General features: G+C 36.5%; 1 protein-coding gene across 1 annotated transcript in view; it reads left to right on the plus strand.

The window, feature by feature from the left end:
- The first annotated feature begins 551 nt into the window (after nt 1-551).
- The window catches only part of LOC124721525 (phosphoglucomutase), a 39,527-nt gene continuing 17,581 nt past the window's right edge, over nt 552-22,497 (plus strand). The window contains exons 1-7 of the mRNA XM_047246543.1: nt 552-890; nt 1,846-2,008; nt 4,101-4,219; nt 7,096-7,252; nt 7,335-7,525; nt 7,611-7,765; nt 21,406-21,516. Coding sequence (XP_047102499.1) covers nt 648-890; nt 1,846-2,008; nt 4,101-4,219; nt 7,096-7,252; nt 7,335-7,525; nt 7,611-7,765; nt 21,406-21,516 — 1,139 coding nt within the window. The 5' untranslated portion in view covers nt 552-647. The remainder of the gene's footprint in view (nt 891-1,845; nt 2,009-4,100; nt 4,220-7,095; nt 7,253-7,334; nt 7,526-7,610; nt 7,766-21,405; nt 21,517-22,497) is intronic.

Below are 22,497 nucleotides of genomic sequence, written 5' to 3' on the forward strand. Positions count from 1 at the left end.
TATATATAATTTCAATTTTTGTCTGCTTCACTCCGTGGGTTGTTGGCTACTGATGTGAAAATGTCGGATTCCGTTCCCATTGTTCACTTGGATTTTTTTTCTGCGGAAGTAAAGTTGAAGGGATGTCACCCACTTTCATGATATTGGGAAGCTGCTTGAGTTAATAGTCAGCGGCTCTGACGCGCATGCCGCTAAATTCGAAAGCTCGTCAGGTTTTTACAAGGTTGTGAGTTTCAAGTTTCTTTATCAACGTGCTGTTCACACAAAAAAAGAATTCAGAATATAACCACACATTATTCTGGTAAGCCCGTTGGTGAGAGCAATATCTCCTTGATGTATGAATTCACGAGAGTGCGGCTCCAAGCGTTGTTCAACCTGACTTGACACTACCGCACCGGAATTTCTGCTAAGATTTCATGGCGCAAATTTTTGTGATATTCGTGCAATTTTGAACTTGAAGAGACTCACATTAAGAACCAGTCCGCGTCCTCTAGTGCAAACTCTGGTAAATCACCTTCAAACGCCCTTCGCAATGAGATAAGAAACTGTGTGTGTGTCTGCTATAAGTATGTGTGAGAGAGCGTATATATAGGCACTTGAGGGAGCGCCGGTAAGTGTGAAAGTGTGAAGGTGGTTAGCGGTCAGAGATGTCGTTAAATGTGGAAAATGTGAAAACAAATGCTTTCAGCGACCAGAAGCCGGGAACAAGTGGTTTACGTAAAGCTGTCAAAGTTTTTCAGCAACCAAATTATACAGAAAATTTTGTGCAGAGTATTCTTAATTCCCTGGGCGACAAACTACAAGGTTCCACGTTAATCGTTGGAGGAGATGGGAGGTATTATTGTAAAGAAGCTGTTGACAAGATCATCAAAATCTGTGCAGCAAATAAGGTTCGTAGCAGATTAAACAGTGCACCGGTGATACATGTGGTATGTCATGTTTACTGCATGCTCACAATGACATTACTGTAACTAAGAATTATGCCCGACATGGAATTCGCAGATGAGTGGTATTTAGGCAAGAAAGTCTACTGTCAGTGAGCGTATATGTTATGTATTCAGCTATGTTTTCGATCTGTTATTTCAGTAGCCAACATTTTATACGTTCTAATAACGTGACAGCGTCACATTTTTCCCTCCTGTTTGAATGCTGTTTCTGTTGTGTGTCTAGGATGGGGGAGAACCAACAATGTAATCTATTGAAATCAAATTACTGAAATTTGATTATTAAAGTTAAAATTATAAGCGTTCTGAAGTAATATTACTGCAGACATTTAGGTGTAATGGACCAGAACAAAAGTAGGAAATTCATGAGAGGTACATTGTAATCAGTGGTGGGAACTTCAATTTGTGTTCAGAATTTCACATGCTGCTCTGATCATCAGGTCATTCCCAATACATTGTAACGAAATACTGCATAATTTCATGAAGAAAATGTTAGTGAACTATGTTGTAACCATGACCTATGACTTAGTATTGGGGGATGCACAAAAGCAGTGCTGACATCTGGTATTCTAAATACAGTAATAATTGTTGATGGTTTATTCTGAAAGATATTGAACTTGGGCAGAGTAACTGTTGATGACTTGACAAGAATAACAATTTACTGTCAAAGCATGTCCACCAGAACTAATGTACCAGCAGTCAGCACAAGTTCACATCAATTTACTATCATATAAATGAGTAAAAATTTGTACATGGCTGAGATTGCTGGTATGTTTCTGTATTTATTGATATCCTCATTGATCTGCAAAAATCAAGGTGTTTATGATACATTACTAATGTTTAATAAGATTCAGGTTTTTTTACTATTTTATTGACACAATGTTGATCAATTTTGTTTTAGGTTTCAAAGCTCTTTGTTGGACAAAATGGTATTTTATCCACACCAGCAGTTTCTGCTCTCATTAGGACACACAAAGCAACAGGGGCCATTATTCTCACTGCCAGTCACAACCCTGGGGGACCAGATAAGGATTTTGGAATAAAGTTCAACGTATCAAATGGAGGTAAGAATGTGGTTTATGGTTGTTGTGGACAGAGTATGGGCAGTCTGAATTGTGTGTGTCTAAGAGGCCAAACATAGTGCTTTCTACCAAAAGATTTTATGTAAATATATCGCCTTCAGATCCACTGTGACTTTGTCCCATGACTTGAAGAACCACTGACATCTTTGCTGTCTGGCTGAGTATCCATTCAGTACCCACATTTGCCCAGTCTGACAGATCCACACACACTGCCTTGATATACTTGTATGTGTTATACACACATTTTATAGGGTTTGTTAATCAATTGTTATAAATTTTTTCCTGTCTTTGTGTTTGTGCCATTCATGGCACATGTTGTTCTGTTGTTTACCTGTGTGTTTCCCAGCTATTCCAGCAAAGAGAATCATAGAGGTCATGCACATGAATGAGGAAATAGACATATTTTTGCCCTACAACCTCTTCCATTACATAGATGAAGCACACTTAAGGCAGAGTATTCTTGCAGTCAGAGTAACAAATTACCTTGTTTTTCCATTTTTTTAATTAAAAAAAAAAAGAGAGAGAGAAGAAGAAGAAGAAGAAGAAAACACTGTGTCATGGGGCACTATTAGTCAGTTACCTTGTGGCAAATTGGTTCTGGACTTTAAATATGCATAAAACAACTTTCCATGGGAAACATATGTCAGATGCCGAACCAAAACGCCTTTAGCTGTCTAAATTTCTGGTGGTTATTTTATTCGAACAACCAGTTTCAACGCGACATTATGCCACCTTCAAGCCTCTCACTTACAGGTAGGAAGAATCCCATCTCTGGTCCAGTCAAAATAAAAATAAAACAGCAGCTGGAAATTTAGACAGCTGAAGGTGTTTTGATTGTACATTTTATATTGAACAGCTGCGGTCGTGCAACCATCTGTGTAAAAATGGACTGGCAGAGACTGTTTCCATATCAGTGATTTTGAAAACTACTTGCTTCCATGATACGAATTACTCGTGACTCTTTCCTCCTGAAACACTAAAAGCATTCATTTCAGTTTCTCTATTACCTTATACGACTTTTCTTGTTTTACATTGTGATTTAAGTTAGTGTACTTGTAAACAGAATTTTATAAAATATGAACTGAATGTAACAATTGCACACACTGAATGTTAACAACTGCATTAAACTGTGTGACACCAAAATCAAGATAATGAGTAGGAATTGTCTAAAACACTGTTGTCATAAAATTGAGGGTCAACATGGTTTCAGCATCTGGTGAAATTCCCAGCAAGTTTAACATAAAACTTAATTTCAAATTTATTTTCCCATAAAGTGTCATGTACCTTTTGTTTATTACATGGTTTTTTTTTACTTATATGGTTTTGAAACACACATACTTGCGTGTAAGTCAACTGATCCTCAAGTATACCATATTTCATCTCTAATATCTGCCAGTTATACTATTTTTTAACTGAAGAAAGTGATACTCTAGACTTCTCCATTGCAGCTATGTGCACTGTTGGCCATTAAAATTGCAACACCATGAAGGTGGCATGCAGCAAGCATGTAACTGGCTTAGAAGTGTTCCAGTGTGTGTTTAGATATGCAAATGATTAGCATTTCTGCTCAGTTGTACAAAGTAGGTAAGAGCGATGTCAAATACAGTTTGGGAAAGATTATGCATAGCTTCTGATTCAGAAATTACCTTTGAATGTTGTTTGTGAGGGGATAATGTTATGGCTTGTGTAACAAGGAAAAAGTCTACCATCTTTCGGTGGTTCCAGTTTTCATTTTTTGCCTTCGTCCATTTCCTAAAAAACTGAGTAATTATAGTTACTAATATTTATCAAGTAGTATCTCTTGAATGATCAACAGTCCAAGACATAGACCATAAATGAGAGCTTTATGCTGTGTTATTTACAAAATTTTTGCTGTTTTGTATGTGCATGAATGTGTTTTTAATCTGTTCTTGGCTATTTGACTGACATGTGATTTTGCTTATAGATAGAACTTTGTGTACAACACTCCTGGTTTTTTTTCGTATATTATGATCTTGTTCATCCAAATTATTTAACTAGCTGAAAAGTAGATTTTTTAGTAATGTTTCATTCACATATTTCCTTATGTCTACAGGGCCAGCACCAGATGGTGTAACAAATGCAATTTTTGAGCTTTCAAAAACTTTAAGCTCGTACAGTATTGTCCCAAACTTGAAGGTTGACATTTCAAAATGTGGAAGTCAGGCTTTCGCAGTAAGTTATTACTTTACTTCTGTGCATGATTTTTCATTGCATGGCAGTTAGTAACACATTTATATAAAATTATCACAAGTGTTGAAGTTACCAGTCACCCCAGAAGTCTAAATTTATGTACAGTATAATTGCCTTTGTAATTGTTCCGGCCATGGTTATACATAATTTTAAAGTTTTTTACTATACTGTGTTCTTTCATTCACATTTTACTGAAATAAAATTTGGCCATCAAAAAACTGGTGTAGGTAATCATCTATTTCCAAACTCCAGATAATTTGCACTGTGCCAGAATTTGATTAGTTACAACATTTTAACTGTAGTGTATTTCATGAAGAAGTTTCCTTGTTCTCTGAGTTGTACTTGAAAATCAAAAACACTGAAAATGCATAGTTTTTGTATGAAATTAGCACAAAAAGAATGTTTCATTGGTTTTGCTGTGATTTAAGTTGTTGTATGCCGTTTTGCATAAATGCACACACAGCTAAGTAATGTTTCTGTTAAAAGTATGATAGTTTTTTTAAAAAACTATTAGTAAAAGTGTTATGCACCTCAGCCATTAGAAACTTTATACTGTCACGGTAGTACGATATTTTATGAGCACAGAAGTGTTTCTTTATTCATAGCATTCTAGTTTGTCCTTCTAAAGTAAGCAATACTCTTATTTTCAGTGGGCAGAGTGGAAGTTCTGCTGACTGCCATTTCTATTGTTAATAAAAATTATAGTATTGATCCCTAAGAAAAGATTCGATTACCAGTAGCATGATGGATTAATAAATTTTGCCCATCATGCTTCAAAACATCAAAATTATCTAAATAGATGATGTTTTAAAAGAAATATCATCAGTATAGTAATGTTTATTTTGTCATATGTTATATACAGTAGATGACACTTCCATATTTATGATAATTTCACGGATAGTACTTTATCATCATGTTGTTTACTCTAGTAATTAAAACTTAAAAGTTAGCAGTTAGTTACAAAAGAACTTCTTCTTAGTCTCAACAGATTTTACTGTCTTTCTTGCCATTTGCAGCTTTGTTGTAGACAGACATTGACTCTATAGCCAATGCAGTTTATTTAGTAGTCTGGTCTGCATTAACTAGACCCTATGAACCACTTTGTTGTTTTTGTGTGTGCATGTGTGTGGGGGGAAGGGGGAGGGAGGTACTGTGTATACTACTATCATTTCTTCTTTCTTGCATTTCCATTCATTAATGATATGCAGGAAGAACTACCGTAAGCTACCCTCAAAATTAGATCACACTACTCGGATGGTACCATCATTTTGCGAGATGGGTGGGGAGGTAATATGTGCCTTGTCTCCTCTTGGAACATATGGCTCTGAAATTTTAACTGTAAACCTGCTGGTTATGTGCTATTGCCTCTCATGTAGTAGCTGACAGCGAAGATGGATTAGCATTTTTGACACTTTTGTTTATTTATTTATTTATCGGGTTCAGTGGGGCCATGTGAGCCAATGTTACTTAATCATGGAATGAGTCAGTACATTCTTCAAGAATGCTAATTATAAAATTAATAAAAGAAAGAAACTAAAGAATTAAAAAAAACGTGGAAGAAAGAGAGGAAGTATATTAATAAATTACAGAGAAAAGTTTCCAACTATTATGGGGAACCCTTGTAAGAAAAAAAAAACCTGCCACTAGGAAACCTTTCAAGATAGATTTAAAGATCTGGGGTTTATTATTCAGTTTTGTCAGTTCTGCTGAATAATGCACACTCTTCCATATAATGCTTAAGGAAGTTGTTATCAAAATGCATTCATTTTTCCATCCTGTGTTCACTGAATTAATTTTATAGTTTCTTCTGAGTGGTTCACTATTGTCAGCAACAAATGCCACAGTGTAATATAAGTAGAGAGATGACAGACTTAGAATTCCCAGATGTTTTTCTGTGGGAAATCTGAAAACTGCTGTCTACAAGGACATACTAACTGAACCAAAAAATATACAATGATGTATTAACAGAACCTGCTCAGACTTCTCCAATAAAATGCTAGCACGTGTGCAGCAGTCATTTCGTATCAGACTGGAAGTTTGTATTGCTGCTGCCAGTGTTCATTTTGAATACAACCAGTTGTCTTGTTAGTGGTCAGAATTCACATAGCTAGGGTATGCACTAGTATTGACTTTGTGTGTGCCACCACAGGTATTGTACAAGTGTCAGTGTGGAAACTTTATGCAGTACAATGCCTCATAAACAACTTGCCCTAGACTTCTGCATCAAACGCCACTGACATTCTAATTTACCGTACATTTAGTTTGTTAATGTCAGTAGGCATTGTTCCATGTAAAAAGCGTTTGTTTGCACAAAAATACACTTCATAAGTGTTATTGCACTCTGTTTACAGGATAGCAGTACAGGCCCCTGACTACCAATCCATTCTGTGAAAACTGCACATGAATAGCACTTCCCATTTTGCAATATCCACAGTGCAAGTTTTAGGTAATTCACCCTGCATACATAAAATTGTTTATGAAGGATGTCAGATGTATTAAGGATGAAGAACTGAAAAAGTACATACAATATAAGAACAGACAAATACTAGCATCAAAAATGTAAAAGGAATGCTGCATACACATGGAAAAAAGTGTTTTGCAGAATGTCTTAATGAGTACTGGGGATTACCTGTATTTGTCAGATAGTGTCCCAGAATGTTTTGTATCTGAATGATTGGAGGAGCTATATTATTCGACAGGAAAATTGTTTGTTTATTTTTATTCGCAAATTCAGTGTATCTGTGTCACAAGGTCATAAAACAATATTAATCGACAATTTGCTGATTTTTGGGAGTTTAACATTTTGGACTATTGTTTTCTACCTCTTTGTTAGTAACGTTTACTTATATTTTTCACAGGTTGACAACCAAAAGTTTGAAGTTGAAGTGATAGATTCTGTTGAGCATTATGTTACCTATATGAAAGAAATTTTTGATTTCTCTGCCTTGAGAGCACTGATTAAAGGCGACAGTACTGGGAAGCCCTTCAGCATTCTCATCAACTGTTTACATGGAGGTATGGTGATTAAGTTCTCTGTTCTGTACCTTTATGTGGAAAGAGTTTGTGGTTAGCTTATTTTCTTATGATTTTTTTCTAGTTACTGGACCATATGCTAGCCAGATATTTGTAAAAGAACTTGGAGCACCTGCAGATAGTGTAGTGAATGCAGTCCCCTTAGAAGATTTTGGTGGGCATCATCCTGATCCTAATCTTACTTATGCTGCTGATTTGGTGAATGCTATGAAAGCAGGAGAATATGATTTTGGAGCTGCATTTGATGGTGATGGGGTAAGTACCATATAGCTATCCTGAAATTTTGAGTGTATATATCAACATGTACTTTACAAGTAACTGTGACTTACAATTTTTTTAGGACCGTAACATGATTCTTGGGAAAAAAGCATGTTTTGTTACACCTTCAGACTCCCTTGCTGTATTAGCTGCCAACTTAGAATGTATACCTTATTTCAAGCGCACTGGTGTGAAGGGATTTGCAAGAAGTATGCCAACTGGAGCAGCGGTTGACAGGTAATCACTAAGCTATGTTTATACTGCACAAATTTCTGTTCATAGCATAATGTGAAGTCTCATGTCATAACTGTGCAGTTTTAGATTTCCAGGATAATGTCTTTGTTGCTATTATTTATTACAGTTTTTGTTGCTATTTTTTACTACAGTTCACATTCATGTAGACTGTTAAGGGTGTACAGTGAGAATTGATGTTAGATATCTGGAAAAAGTAGACCATAAAAATAAACAATATTACCAATTTTGTTTTCAGCCTTGGTACTGAGAAGTATGAGAAGGAACAGTGTTCTTTCTGTGTTTGGCAGGAGATTAGTTCTGCTATTACAAACAATACCTTGCAAATAGAAAATTTTGTACAATGTGTGGTTATTGTGTAGTTTCCATACCGTACTTTAGTGAGGATAAGATGTGTATGAGGATATTCACTTCAGAGTGCAGGAAGAACTTTATGCTTTTGTTCACTCGTTTGCTGCTACAGTTGTCTTTGTAAGCATGTGTCCCTAGGGAAAGTGGAAGGTAATTACATCCACAGAATAGATTTTCTCAACACTGACAGCTGTTGTTTGGAGTGGCTGATACTGTAGGGATTTCAGGGATTTGATGAAGAATATTATAATTGGTCTATTTTCCTGTTGGATTCACTTTTTCTGCCGGTATAATAGTTCGGTGAAATAATTTTAATTATACTGCCAATGATGTCTTACTCCTGTGAGAAATAACATGGCCTTGAGATACCTTTGGTTTCTAATTAAAGTTCAGTTCTTTTTGCTATAGGTTTCCATTGTACTATATTAAGTCCAATTTGTGTTAATACTGGACTGTGGAAGTATATAAAGTTGGAATAGAGCTCATATAGGACTAAGAGCTCAGAAATATAAAACTAGCTCTTATTTTTGGATCTTGGATAAAATATATAATAATTTTCACATTAATGTAAGAAATTTGTATAATTTTTTTTTTTTAAATGTGATTCCAACTACGTATTAACCCACCAGAAAGAGACAGAAATGACAAACCATCAGTCTGGTTGGAGCCCAGACAGTGAGCACATCAAAATAATCATTTTGAGCACCAGAAGATTATTACTTTGGCATTCTTTGAAATATTGTCATAAATAGAATCTGTAGCACAACTGAACACTTGAAAATGTATTTTGTACTGATATGTTATTATGGGGACACCCACAGAGCATATATAGTAAAAATCAAAAAGTTCGTGAAACTTAGTGTACAAATTGTGATAGGATGATCACCAACTGGGATTTCATACTCCACAAATCAGTAACTCTTGGACTGCAGCGGTGATTTTGAGTACTGTGCAGATGAAAGCAACCCAGTAATCAGTGCCATAGCAATACCAGCATTTTTGCATCATCGTATTTTGGAATGTCTTTTACTAAATGGTATGAGATCATCATATTCAGTATACTGCTACAGAAACCACTATACAGAGGATATAGAAAGGAGCCTACAGAAATTAATTAATAAAAATTCCTCAAATGTTAGACTGGCACAAAGATTGTAGCTGTACAGCCATCTTTCTACTTTATCTGTGACAGAAATATTGACTCTAGTCATAAAATCATCCAGGCAGACAGATGACAAAAGATTCATTGAGGTTGCATCTCACTTATGTGTATCACATGGGAGTGTTCAAAGCATTCAGGATAATATTTTGAAAATGTATCAAATTTATTTAACACAGGTTTCCAGCAATGTAGTTTACTGAACAAAAAAACTTAAATGGCAAACAATCCCTTTGCAATAGCAGACATAGATATGAACTTTATGAAAACTATGATGAAACCTGACATTCCTCTACGGCTCTAAAGTGAGACAAAGGATTTGTTAAATAGAACATAATAATTTGTCAAAAGATGTGGGATTTTGCATTGTCAAAAGCAAAAGAAAAGTGCCGTTACTGTTTTTGTTGAGCAGCACTCGTTTATTATAAATTCATCCAAGACGGATAGACTATGGCCAAAATAGTTTACTCCCCGTGAGCATCATCTCATCACACATATAATACTATCTGAAGAAAACATCCAAAGAAGTTCACAGCAAACAGTGGAATTTTGCTGCAGGACAACATCCTTGCATTAATGATTAAAATCCTTTGCTTTCCATTGATGAGTTAACTTGACAGGCACCTGTGCTCCCCAGGGTACTGTTGGTAAGTTTAAGCATGGCCTCTGGGTTTTCCTTGAGCACTGTTGACGTTGCCATCCTTCGAGCGCTATTGACAGGTATAGTCATGTCACAGCTCTGGGCCCTATGTGCTGTTGATGCATTTAAGCACACATCAGACTTTGGTTGTTGTTATTCATCAGGATTGGTATCACAGTGTTTTCTTGTTAACTATTTCACTGAGGAACAGATCATGGAGCTACTGATGAGCAGCAGTGAGGTTGAATTAGTCAGCATCAAAATAGCTGTAGATGTCACAGTTTACATGATACATTTCCTTGGAAAAAAAAATTAGTTTCAACTGCATATTATACATTTGATGATTTGCCTTCCGGACTTGACTGTCAATTAGGCTGTGATCCAAGCATTCCGTCATTCTTCATGTAAGATACTGTGTGCTGACAATTACACAGACTGTAAGTTTGATGTCCTGTGATGTCTATTTCTTTTGTGAAGTGCATGAAATTAAAAATGCAACACACATCGCTTCAGACACACTAAAATAATAAATGGTCATTTATTACAGATATTGCCCTATTCATATACCAACAAAAAATATCCATACACCTTGATTTCCAGTGCCTTGAAAATTTTCTTGCATAGCTGTACACAAAACACTGTTTTCATATGTTTCCATAATCAGTCCAGGCTCATACGCACCATGTCCTTTGTGGCAGTCAATGGACGAATGGTGGCGCCAGAAAACACAGAAGAAAGGGCAAACATTTTGGATTATGTAAGCCTGATTTTGAAAGCTACATTAAAGTTATGAAATATTACTAACTGCATGACAGAGAAGTATGCTATCCATTTCCGATAGACAAGAAGTTATCAGAAATTTAAGAAATGCATTGCCAAATTTCGTAACAGGATGAGAGCTGTTCCATAGATGCACTGTTTACATATTGTATTTATTACGGATATGCAATGTGTCCTCCTCCAATGATTAAGAAGTCTGTTAATCTGGTGAAAAATTTTCCATGAGACTATCAAATAATCTCATGATACAATAAAAGTTTTTAATGTAGTTCAGAGTGAATGCCAATAGATGAGAATGATGTCACAGATGGTTAGTGTATTTTGTTCGCCATGCGAAGTGACAGGATGATCTTAACTACAAACCACCACAAAAGAGAACTGTGTCATTGATGGCTTTCATCCCTCAGATGTAACAAAATAGTAAAATTTGCACATGTACAGAAAGTAACCATCAGCATATGATTCAAAAATATCAGCATAACTAAAACCAAATGTGTTCATTTCTTTGTTTATTGGAGCAAATAGCACATGCAGTACAGAAGGTATTATTGATGTATAGCTATGAAGGAACACAGAACTACTGATTTATATTGAAAGTGACATGTAACAGTCAGAATGGGCTATCAAAATGGCATAAGAAACCATTGGAGAAAAAAGCAGGTTTTAAATCTGTAGTTTTTTTAATAACAGTTAAATTGCTGACAACCCTCAAAGTCGGAAACTAATTTTTACATTCACAATTATATTCCTCTTGGTGGTGACAAATCTTAGTGACTGGGGACATTGCAGATAGCACTCCAGAAATATTCAGTACAGGCCAAGACAGGTCGTTCGGATAGCGTCAGTCATGAAAGAAGCCCAGTTGCATGCTACTTAGCACAGGTAGATTGGGTGATAACAACACAGCATTCAGTTCAGCGTGTTTCAAGCATGTCTGTACCAGCCAAAGGGTTAATAGTCCACAATGAGACCTCTTTGAAACACTGTAAGGTTCTAATAACACTGCCACATATGAGTATGTGGCCTCTCCATGTCCTTCACATTGATCACTCAGTGATGCTGTTCACGTTCCATATATACCCGACCAAGCCTGATAACAAAACTAATGCACTCTGTCACAGCGAGTAGCAACAATAAGTTACGTACCCACCATTGGTGCGTACATGTATGAAGTTACACTGACATCTGACCACGTGTTTTTGGTGCTTCACATTTTTTGTGAGGCAGTGTAGAAGTGGGTAAATGATAGTGGTACCAAAAGTATCCTTCACCACACATTTATGCCATGCCCTCTACTAAGTAAGGAGGAGCTAGTGAGACAATCCAGATTTATTATTTTAGCTGGATCACAAAGGGAATAAGGGTTTCATGCCAGAAGAAAAGACTACTTCATGAAATATGTAACTCAAAAAATTCCTCACCTGTAGTACGCGCATACTATAAAAAATACTCCAAAATGTTAAGAAAAGTAATAAAAGCAGCAAAAATAATGCATAATGATGAAATCATTTATAATTCAGCTAATAAATCAAAGGCTATGTGGAGTGTTATAAAAAAAGAATGTGGAGAATACAGACAACCTTGGAAAAATATAACACTATCACATAAAAATAAAAAAGTAACAAACCCCTTAGAAGTAGCCAACACATTTAACAACTTTTTCACAGGTGTTGCTGAAAATAAGTTACAATCAAACTTTAAGAGCATCCAGGCAAATGAATATAAAATAAGTGCTTGTAGAGGATCAATGTACATCAGTTCTGTTTCACAAGATGAAGTAGCTAAAGCAATAAAAGGACTAAAAAATTCCAAATCGGCAGGTATTGATGGTATACCTGCAACAATGTTAAAGAAGAGCGCATCAAACCTAATTGAAGTACTCACACATTTATGCGACTGCTCACTTCAGGCAGGCACTTTCCCTGATGTGTTAAAAACATCAAAAGTTATTCCTGTATATAAAAAAGGGGATAAAGACAATGTAAATATCACAATTTCCTCCTGCATCTCTAAAGTACTGGAAAAAGTTATGTATGAGAAACTTATGAAATTTATAAATAAAAACAGCATCCTATGTAATGAACAACATGGATTCAGAAATAAGAGGTCAACGACAACTGCTGTCTATGAGTGCATCAATTCCATCCTAAACCTGATGGACAAAAAACAGGAAACTATAGGAGTCTTTATTGACTTGTCAAAAGCTTTTGACATGGTGGACCATAAAATTCTGCTATCAAAGCTAGAAAGATATGGTATTCGAGGTCTGTCCAACAAGTGGATCAGGTCCTTCCTGACAAATCGTATGCAAGCAGTATGTGTCAAGCACACAAATATTGAACTACAAACTGTATCTAATCACTTATCTGACTATAAACAAATAAAATGTGGTGTACCCCAAGGATCCGTATTGGGACCCCTTCTGTTTCTTCTGTACATAAATGATCTAAGCTTAAATATTGATGCACACAAATCAATCATATTTGCAGATGACACCACGATTCTACTAAAAGGAGATGACGATGAACAGTTACAGCAGACAGTAAACACGGTCACGAAACAACTTAGCAGCTGGGCACAGAGTAATCAGCTTGTAATAAACAGTAAAAAAACCATTGCTCTAAAATTCCACAATGTTCCTAACAAGGACGTTTATCCCATCAGTCTCTATCAATGACGAACCAGTTGGTAACAGTACTGAAACCAAATTCTTAGGACTTTGGCTGCAGAGTAACATCAGATGGAATAAGCATATTGAATATCTCAATGCAGAACTGAGCAAAACAGGTTATCTTCTTTGTTCATTAAAATCATGCTGTAGTGAGAAAACAGTATTGAATGCATATCATGCGTACTTTCATTCTCGTCTTAGATATGGGGTCACCTTCTGGGGAAACTCTAAAATAGCGAATAGCACTTTTAAACTACAAAAAAGGGCCATTAGAATCTTGTTTGGGTGCAAGCCTAGAGACTCTTGTAAACCCCTGTTTAAGAAATCTGGTATTCCCCCATTACCATGTGTATACATTATGGAAACACTTTTGTTCTTTAAATTAAATGTAATAGGCAAGGACCAGAGACTACAAAAAAAAAACTGTGATATACATGAGCACTTTACCAGACAAAACAGAAACTTACATATCACTCAAATCAGCACAGCACTGTGCCAAAGAGGTACTTTTCACATGGGAGTTAAGCTTTATAACAAACTTCCTGAAAACATAAAAGCTATCACTGAGGTCAATACATTTGGAAAATCTCTAAAGTCATATTTACAGCATCACTGCTTTTACTCCATTGAAGAATATTTAAATTTATGAAATGTGTTATATAAATACTTACGTGTAAAGTGTATTATTGTAAGCTTAAATATGTATGCCTTGAAATTACTTTCAGACTGTATATTTATAACTTGACTTGTCCAATGTCTTATGCATAAGCTGCTATGTAGACAACAGGACCAATAAAAGAAATACATTCTGTTACCCTTATTATATTTCTATGGCAACTATATTACCAATTAACAAATGTGAAGGGTGTGCTTGAGAAAAGGCAAATGAGATCCTTATTAGGTTTACATATTACCTATGTACTAATTTTAGATCTTCATCTCTAATTATGTTAATAATAATGTTACTGATAACTTTATTGTTGAGTGATTAAATAATAATGACTATAGGAGCAGCAGCACCTGAACTTATGTAAAAACTATAACTAATGAGCCATAAACAAGTGACTTACTTTGGACATGCCGTGTATCGAACTCTTTGTTGGGAACATAGGGAATCATATGCAATGAGAAATCGTTAGACTTTAGACACAGTGACTAGGATGCAATCAGAAAAGAAGTTTGATGTCTGTAATGAGGAGTGGCTGTCCAACGCCATAGCGTCTTGGCAGGTGCCACCTTGGTTTCACCACATGTTGAAGACACTCACCACAGCACTGCTTGAACATCAGACAAGTAGTCAAGTCGTGCAGTTTATGAAATGCTCGTGCCAAGCCTATGGGCCATCACAATCTACCCTCGGTTGATCTCAGATCGCATGCCTTCCCCATTCTATACATGGGCAGTATGCTCGCTGATATTGCGTGCACCGTGCGTGTGTGCACTAACAGTGATTCCTCGCCAGGTGATGCAGCTATCGTCTGGACAGTTTTATATCGATTGTAGGTCAGTGGTTGTAATGTTCTGGATGATCAGTGTATTCTACCATAGTATAGTGTAACCACTGATGAGCATCTTATATTTTGAATGAGAATCCTAAGAGCATACATTAGTGTATTCAGCTTTTTATTTAGATTGGTAAGATGCATCTCCCACTTCAAATCCTCCTGAATATGCAAGCCTAAAAATTTTGTATGACTGATATTTGAGACGTTTTTTCCTTTAGTGATGAAAACAAGGTTTGCAGGATTGAAATTTTACGTGGTCTGAAAGTCACCTACCACATTTTTTCAAAGTTGACAATGAGCCTATTGGTCTTGAATCACTGTGCTATGCTATTCATAACTGATGTTGCAGTTTCTTGCAGATTTTCCTTACTGTGTGATTTAATTAAAATATCTGCATTGTCTGTAAGGAGCACTATGGTTCCATCATGTATTTTATCAACCAAGTCATTGACATAAAGCAGAAATAGGACAGGTCCTAGCACTGACCCTTGGGGACTTCAGACTTTATTTTTTTCCTGCAAAAACAAGACTTTTTTTTATGTTTCACTCTCTTTTTATTTTACTTCTGTAATTTTTCGTTGATTATTGAGGTAGGATTGTATCCATCTTTCAGAGTGGCATTTAATTCCATAAATTAACTTACACAAGTGAATTTCATGATCAGTAACATCAAAGGCTTTACTGAGATCAAGATATATTCCAGATACATGTTGTTTATCATCTACTGCTTTTAATATTTCGTTTAAAATGTCAGTTTGCTGACTGGGTTGAATTTCCATTTCTGAACACATGTTGTGGGTCATTTATCAACATTTCTTTATTTAAGAAGCCTGCTTATTTTCTAAGGAACTTTTTTCAATAATTTTGTTGAAGGCTGACAAAACTGAAATTGGCCTATAATTGGAAATTTCATATTTTGTACTCTGCTTATGCAGAGGTGTTACTTTTGCAGTTTTGAGACTATTTGAAAATCCACCACTCTCAAATGATGTATTCACTATGTCTGCTAGTGGCTCCACAATAAATGTTGCACTACCTTTGGTGATAGCAACTGATATCTCATCAGCACCCATAGAATATTTATTACACAATTCTTTAATTATTTTTAACAATTCCTCTGGTGTCTCTGGGTACATAATAATGTATTTGCTTGAATTTTTTGATCTGAATTTACTGTCCACTGTCTTGCTGTGTCATGATGTGTATTTATCAGCTGCTGTGTTTTGTTTGAGAAATAATGGTTGAATGCGGTAGCCATGTGTTTGGGATCAGTTAGCTTTTTGTTACTCATAATCAGCTGTAAATTACTATGATTAACTGACCTTGCAGCTGTTTATCTTCTTATAATTTGCCAAGTTGCTGTAGTTTTATTCTTGGGATTACACATTATTTTATCATTTTGTAGTTTTTGTTGCTTTTGAAATAAATTGTGTTAGTATTTGTTTCTATCTTTTGAAATAGGTATCAATATCAGGACTACTATTTTTCTTGGAGTACTCATACAACCTCCTCTTATTTTGATGTGATATTCTTATCCCTTTCATAATCAACTTGTTTGTTTTTTGAACAGAGTTAATTGTTGTTTTCTTGGGCAAAGCTATTGTTTTAAAAAATGTCTTAAATGTGGCCATAAACTTACCATATTTTTCATTGGTATCATTACAGTTGTATGCGAGGTGTATTCAAAAAAATAAGGCAACTATATTTTTATGAAAAAATATTTATTTATTCATCAATATTCATGTTGTCCCCTTCAAAGTAATCCCCTCAGATACAATACACTTGTGCCAACACTTCTTTCAATCCTCAAAACACTTCTCATAAGCACTTTTTGGTACAGCATTGAGTACTTCCAGCGATGCAGTTTTTATTTCTTCAATCATTGAAAATCTTCGTCCTTTCATAGGTCTCTTCAGTTTTGGGAACAGGAAGCAGAGAGCCAAATCTGGTGAATATGATGGGTGAGGCATGATTGTCATGTTGCTTTTGGCCCAAAACTCCCTCACAAGCAACAATGAATGAACAGGTGCATTGTCATGGTGCAAAAGCCGTGATTTTTTTTTTTCCATGATTCCGGACATTTTTTGCATATTGCTTCTCACAAACGGCGCACAACATCAAGTTAATACTCCTTATTGACCGTATGACCTTCAGGCAAAATTCATGACGCACTATGCCACGGTAATTGGAAAAAACAGTGAGTAAATCTTTGACATTTGATCAAACTTGGTGTGCTTTTTTCGGTCTTGGTTCTCCAGGATGCTTCCATTGGGACGACTGGGCTTTGATTTTGACGTTATAACTGTAAACCCATGTTTCGAACCAGTTATGACCCCTCTTGAGCAAATCAGGATCATCATTGACGTCATTCAATAGCTGCTGAGCAAAGCTTATGCGATGGTTCTTCTGATCGAAATTGAGAAGTTCTGGAACAAACTTCGCTGACACACATCTGGCGCCCAAAACATCCGAAAAAATTGCACAACACGAGCTGACCGATATGACTACATCCTCGACAACTTCTCTTATGGTAATTCAATGATTTTCCAAACCAATTTTCTTCACAGCTTCGACGTTATCATCTGTTGTTGATGTGCAGTGCATCCAGAGCGAGGTTTGTCATTGGCATCTTCTTGACCATCTTGAAAGAGCTTGTCCCACTTGTAAACATTTTTTTAAACTTAGAACAGATTCACCATATGCCACTGTCAACCTTTCAAGTGTTTTAGAGCACTTGATTCCATTTTTCACACAAAATTTGATGCATATTCTTTGCTCCATTTTTTATAATAATTGAAAATTGCCGATCACATTAAAACACATTCAACTTTTCGATCTGTCAAAAACGAACATAGTATGCTGTACACTTGAAACTGTAAACATATGTTTGGGACATGTGTACCAACATAACAAAAAAATAAAAAATAAATCGATATTCAAATGTACGTAGTGCGTGCAATTTGAAAAGTCACTTTACTGTTAGAACAGCCCTCATACATCATTCCAGTTTTTACTCTTCAGGGGAAAACAAAAAATATTCCACATTTTCTGTATTGAAAACTCCTAACAGTGCATCTTATTCCATTGAGTTTTTGAGTTTCCTGCAGCATTCATTGTAAGAATTTGAGCTTAGTGATCAGGAAAACCTGTGTTTACCACTTGTATGTTATAGGCAGATTTGCGTATATTTAACAAAATCTGGTCTGCAGAGGTTGTTGTTTTTTTGAAATAATCGTCTTTGAATTTATTGGATTTTGAGAAATTAACATTGAAGTCACAACATACAATTATATTTTTATTGGGAGAGAGAATTTCGTCCAAAAGTTCCTCCATGTGGTTGTGAAATACTTTTTTGTCTCCATCTGGTGACCTGTGCACACAAATGTGTTTTGTCTTGATATTTCAACTATAGGTAGTTCTAGATCTTTTTCACTGGACAGATAATGGTACTTACAAGGGAACCTCCCCATCGCACCCCCCTCAGATTTAGTTATAAGTTAGTACAATGGATAGACCTTGAAAAACTGAACACAGATCAATCGAGAAAACAGGAAGAAGTTGCGTGGAACTATGAAAAAATAAGCAAAATATACAAACCGAGTAGTCCATGTGGAAGATAAGCAACATCAAGGTGAGTATGAACCTAAGAGCGCCGTGGTCCCATGGTTAGCGTGTGCAGCTGTGGAATGAGAGGTTCTTGGTTCAAGTCTTCCCTCGAGTAAAAAGTTTAATTTTTTATTTTCAGACAATTATCAAAGTTCAGGCACTCACACATAATCAACTTCACTCTCCAAAATTCCAGGACATGTTCAGATTTGCTTGGACATATGCAGGATTTGACAGTCTATACACAGAAAAATTTGAAAAAGTTAAAAACTTATGTTTTGACAGAGCACAGGGAAAACTGTGCGACTGTGAAACTGTTGCAGTTTATGTGACAAACTCTTATGTTTTCATCACTTTTTGGGCGTGATTATCACATCCAAAAGAAAACCTAAATCGGGCAAGGTAGAAGAATCTTTTTAACCATTCGCCAAGGGTACAAGTTTGGTGGGTCGACAACATATTCCTGTCATGTGACGCATATGCCGTCACCAGTGTCGTATAGAATATATCAGACGTGTTTTCCTGTGGAGGAATCGGTTGACCTATGACCTTGCGATCAAATGTTTTTGGTTCCCATTGGAGAGGCACGTCCTTTCATCTACTAATCACACGGTTTTGTGGTGCGGTCGCAAAACACAGACATTAAACTTATTACAGTGAACAGAGACGTCAATGAACGAACGGACAGATCATAACTTTGCAAAAATAAAGAAAGTAAAATTTTCACTCGAGGGAAGACTTGAACCAGGGACCTCTCGTTCCTCAGCTGCTTGCGTGAACCACGGAACCACGGCGCTCCTGAGCTCACATTATCCTTGATGTTGCTTATCTTGCACATGGACTGCTCAGTTTGTATATTTTGCTTATTTTTTTCATAGTTCCACACAACTTCTTCTTGTTTTCTCAATTGATCTGTGTTCAGTTTTTCAAGGCCTATCAACTGTGCCCACTTATAACTAAATCTGAGACGGGTGCAATGGGGAGTTTCCCTTGTTAGTTACGTTGTTGAATTCAACAGTTGTTCATGTACTGAGCAGGATTGCTGTCACAATGACACAGTTATCAGCAGAATAAAACTAATCTGTTTTGTGATATTTTATACCACATGACTTTGAAAAGCAGTAAAAGTGAAGGCTTGAATGTAAAACTAGGTATGTTTTACTCAATGGAAATCAAAACACTGAGAGTCCTAGTAGATATTTTTTTGTAGTTTTTCCTTCTCAACCTGTCTATTGATTCAGGATTCCTTTTTTTTATTTTAAAAATAAATTTTAATCCTATTTTTTCTAAATACACATTGCACACTGATTTCAGTTTGATTAATTTCCTGTACAGTTTTATTCACTATCATTACTCTTATATTCACATTTTGCACATGTAGCACATGCATATTTACAGTAACAGCACACTTTAAAGTAACACCCATGTTGGATGCATCTGGAACCTTCATGTGTAGCAACACTGCCTCAGTACTGTGGAGACTAATCTGTATCCAAGTTTGCTGTTGAAAGATGACAAATTACAGTGACTAGATTCTTCTGTGTGGGAAAACTAATAAAATTCTACCCTATAAGACATATGTATTTTGAATTACACTGAGGTGACAAAAGTCTGGCGATAGTGATATGCATGTATACAGATGATGATAGTATCGCGTACACAAGGTATAAAAGGGTAGTACATTGGCAGAGCTGTCATTTGTACTCAAGTGATTCATGTGAAAAAGTTTCCAATGTGTATGGCTGCACAACGGGAATTAAGACTTTTAATGCAAAATTGTAGTTGGAGCTAGAAATATGGAACATTACATTTTAGAAATCACTAGGGAATTCATTATTCCAAGATCTGTAGTGTCAAGGGTGTGCCAAGAATACCTAATTTCAGGCATTACCTCTCACCAAGGTCAACACAGTGGCTGACAGTCTTCACTTAATGGCAGAGAGCAGTGGTGTTTAGTTCTCAGAGCTAACAGACAAGCAGCACTGTGTGAAATAACTGCAGAAATCAGTGTGGGATGTACGATGAACGTATCCATTAGGACAGTGCGGTGAAATTTGGGCTATGGCATCTGACAACTAACATGAATGCCTTTGCTAGCAATAAGACATTGCCTGCAGTGACTCTCATGGGCTCGTGACCATGCTGGTTGGACCCTAGAGACTGGAAAACTGTAGTCTGGTCAGATGAGTCCAAATTTCAGTTTGTAAGAGCAGATGGTAAGGTGAGAGTGTAGCACAAGACTCCATGATGCCATGAACACAAGTTGTCAGCAAGGTATTGTGCAAGCTGGTGGTGGCTCCATAATAGTGTGGACTGTGTTTGCATGGAATGGACTTGATCCTCTGGTCCATCTGAACCAATCATTGACTGGAAATTGTTATGTCCGGCTAGGTGAAGGCCATTTGCAGCCATTTGTGGATTTCATGTTCCCAAGCAACAATAGAATATTTGAATATTTTTGTATGGCAATGTGCCATGTCACTGAGCCAGAGTTGTTTACGACTAGTTTGAAGAACATTCTGGACAGTTTGAAGCTTTCATGATTACGGATGCCTCTAGAGGCAACATGGCCCAATATTTCTGTAGGGGACTTCCAGTGACTTGTTGAGTTCACGCCATACTGAGTTGCTGCACTACTCCTGGGAAAAGGAGGTCCTACATGACATTAGGAGATATTCGATTACTTTTATCACCTCAGTTTATGACTAACTACAATAATTTGATGCCTAAGCAATTTTTTTGTCACATGATTATTTAGCATATGTGTTATCTGCAGTGCTTGATGATTCTGTGGCCACATTTGAAGTAATCTGAAATCAGAGCTTGAATGCCAGTCCATTTTTTTCCCTGTTAGTGTGCTATTGAAGTTTCATTTGTGGTTCACAATTCTGAATGTACTGTTTATCTTTACAGAGTTGGCAAGAAGTTGGGTAAAGATGTTTATGAGGTCCCCACTGGCTGGAAGTACTTTGGTAACTTAATGGATGCTGGAAAACTGTCACTGTGTGGCGAAGAAAGTTTTGGGTAAGTTACTGTCTAATTCTGAAACATGTTAAAGAGAAACAGGATGTGAATATTAAAACAGAGTGGATGGGTGGGAAAGAGGGGGGGGGGGGGGTGGCAAATTTGTTTGGTACATAGCCCTGTGACTGCAGTAAAGAAATACGCACAGGTGCATATTAGAGGAAACCATGACATAAAAGATTATTGTTCTTGTGCATGTCACTTTGTCACTATAACATTTTTGTCCTTGACGGTTTAGGATGTCTGCATTATCTGCTTGCCAATTATTACTTTACATCTCATCATTTGTGACAAAATACTTAGTGGTAAGACACTGAACTCGTGCTCAGAAGCACGGCAGTTCAAATCCCTGACCAGCCATCCAGATTTATGTTTTCTGTTATTTATCTCAAAGGTTGTGTTGGTTTCCTCAAAATTGCATGGCCAATGTCCTTCCCTATCCTTCCCCAATCTGAGCTTGTGCTCCATCACTATACAAGGTAGCAGCAAAACACACTCACTGTTGCCATGTGGGTAGCATCATAAGTAGCAATGAGTACCAAATGAACTCTTATTGTTAACAGGGTTCATGAGGCAATACTGCATTTCATTCATGCTGCTGCATTTGCAAATTTGTTGCTACCCAGCATTCACTTATGTTGTACATTTGTGAAGAGAGTAGAGATTTTCATCACATAGTCCTGCTGTTTTAATTTTTTATCTAAGATGATTGGGGTTGAAAATTCACAAAGCCAAGCAAAGGGAGCCATATACAAGATGTACGAATTTCTTTGTGACCTTGAAGACAGTGCCGGAAGGTACAAAATCTTGTCGGCATCACAGGCTGCAGCAGCGAAGATGGGCAATGTTCCATTGTAAACCATACAGAAGCACAGGCAGTGGAAACCTGTGTTCAGGAAGTAAAGTTTCAATCCCTGAGGAAAGATATTAGTGGCAAAAAAAGCGTCACTTATTTGGACAGTTTCCAGAAAGACAGTTTTT

This window comes from Schistocerca piceifrons, chromosome X (genome assembly GCF_021461385.2).
Source record: "Schistocerca piceifrons isolate TAMUIC-IGC-003096 chromosome X, iqSchPice1.1, whole genome shotgun sequence".
Lineage (NCBI taxonomy): Eukaryota > Metazoa > Arthropoda > Insecta > Orthoptera > Acrididae > Schistocerca > Schistocerca piceifrons.